The sequence below is a fragment of the Trypanosoma grayi genome, assembly GCF_000691245.1.
Source record: "Trypanosoma grayi strain ANR4 Tgr_1364_V1, whole genome shotgun sequence".
Taxonomy (NCBI): domain Eukaryota; phylum Euglenozoa; class Kinetoplastea; order Trypanosomatida; family Trypanosomatidae; genus Trypanosoma; species Trypanosoma grayi.
The window spans coordinates 3,244-3,643 of NW_008826982.1; the positions used below are offsets into that span (position 1 = coordinate 3,244).

General features: G+C 62.2%; 1 protein-coding gene across 1 annotated transcript; it reads left to right on the top strand.

Annotated features, from left to right (window-relative positions):
* Positions 1–11: 11 nt before the first annotated feature.
* DQ04_13641010 (hypothetical protein) lies at positions 12–374 on the top strand (the record flags this gene model as incomplete). The annotated part of the gene is made up of 1 exon (XM_009316998.1): positions 12–374. The coding sequence occupies one exon, from the start codon at positions 12–14 to the stop codon at positions 372–374; it is 363 nt and encodes a 120-aa protein (XP_009315273.1).
* Positions 375–400: the final 26 nt, after the last annotated feature.

The following is a 400-nucleotide window of genomic DNA, read 5'->3' on the forward strand; positions in this document are numbered from 1 at the left end:
AACACAAGCCAATGCCCAACGCCATTGTGAACTGCACCTTCAACCCGCCGACGCTCTCCATCATGGGGGCGCAGATGCGGCAGGAGACGATCGACAGCCTTGAGAGGGCGCTGCCGCACTGCACCACGACGAGCCAGAACAGCATGAGCACCGCCAACGGGCAGGCGCCGAAGTTTGTTCTCGCCGACGCCCAGCCAAACACGTGGCGCATGTCGATTGGACAGCACTACTGCGACCAGCGCGGACGCTCCGTCGTCTTCTCCGCGATCATCAGCGCGCTGCAACTGGAGGGCTGGTTGCTGCGGACCACTAACTCCATTGAGACCGAGGACAACAAGGACGTGACGCGCCTCTTCTTCTGGCGCCCCTCCTAAAGAGGAGAGGACGCCTGTGAGTGCGT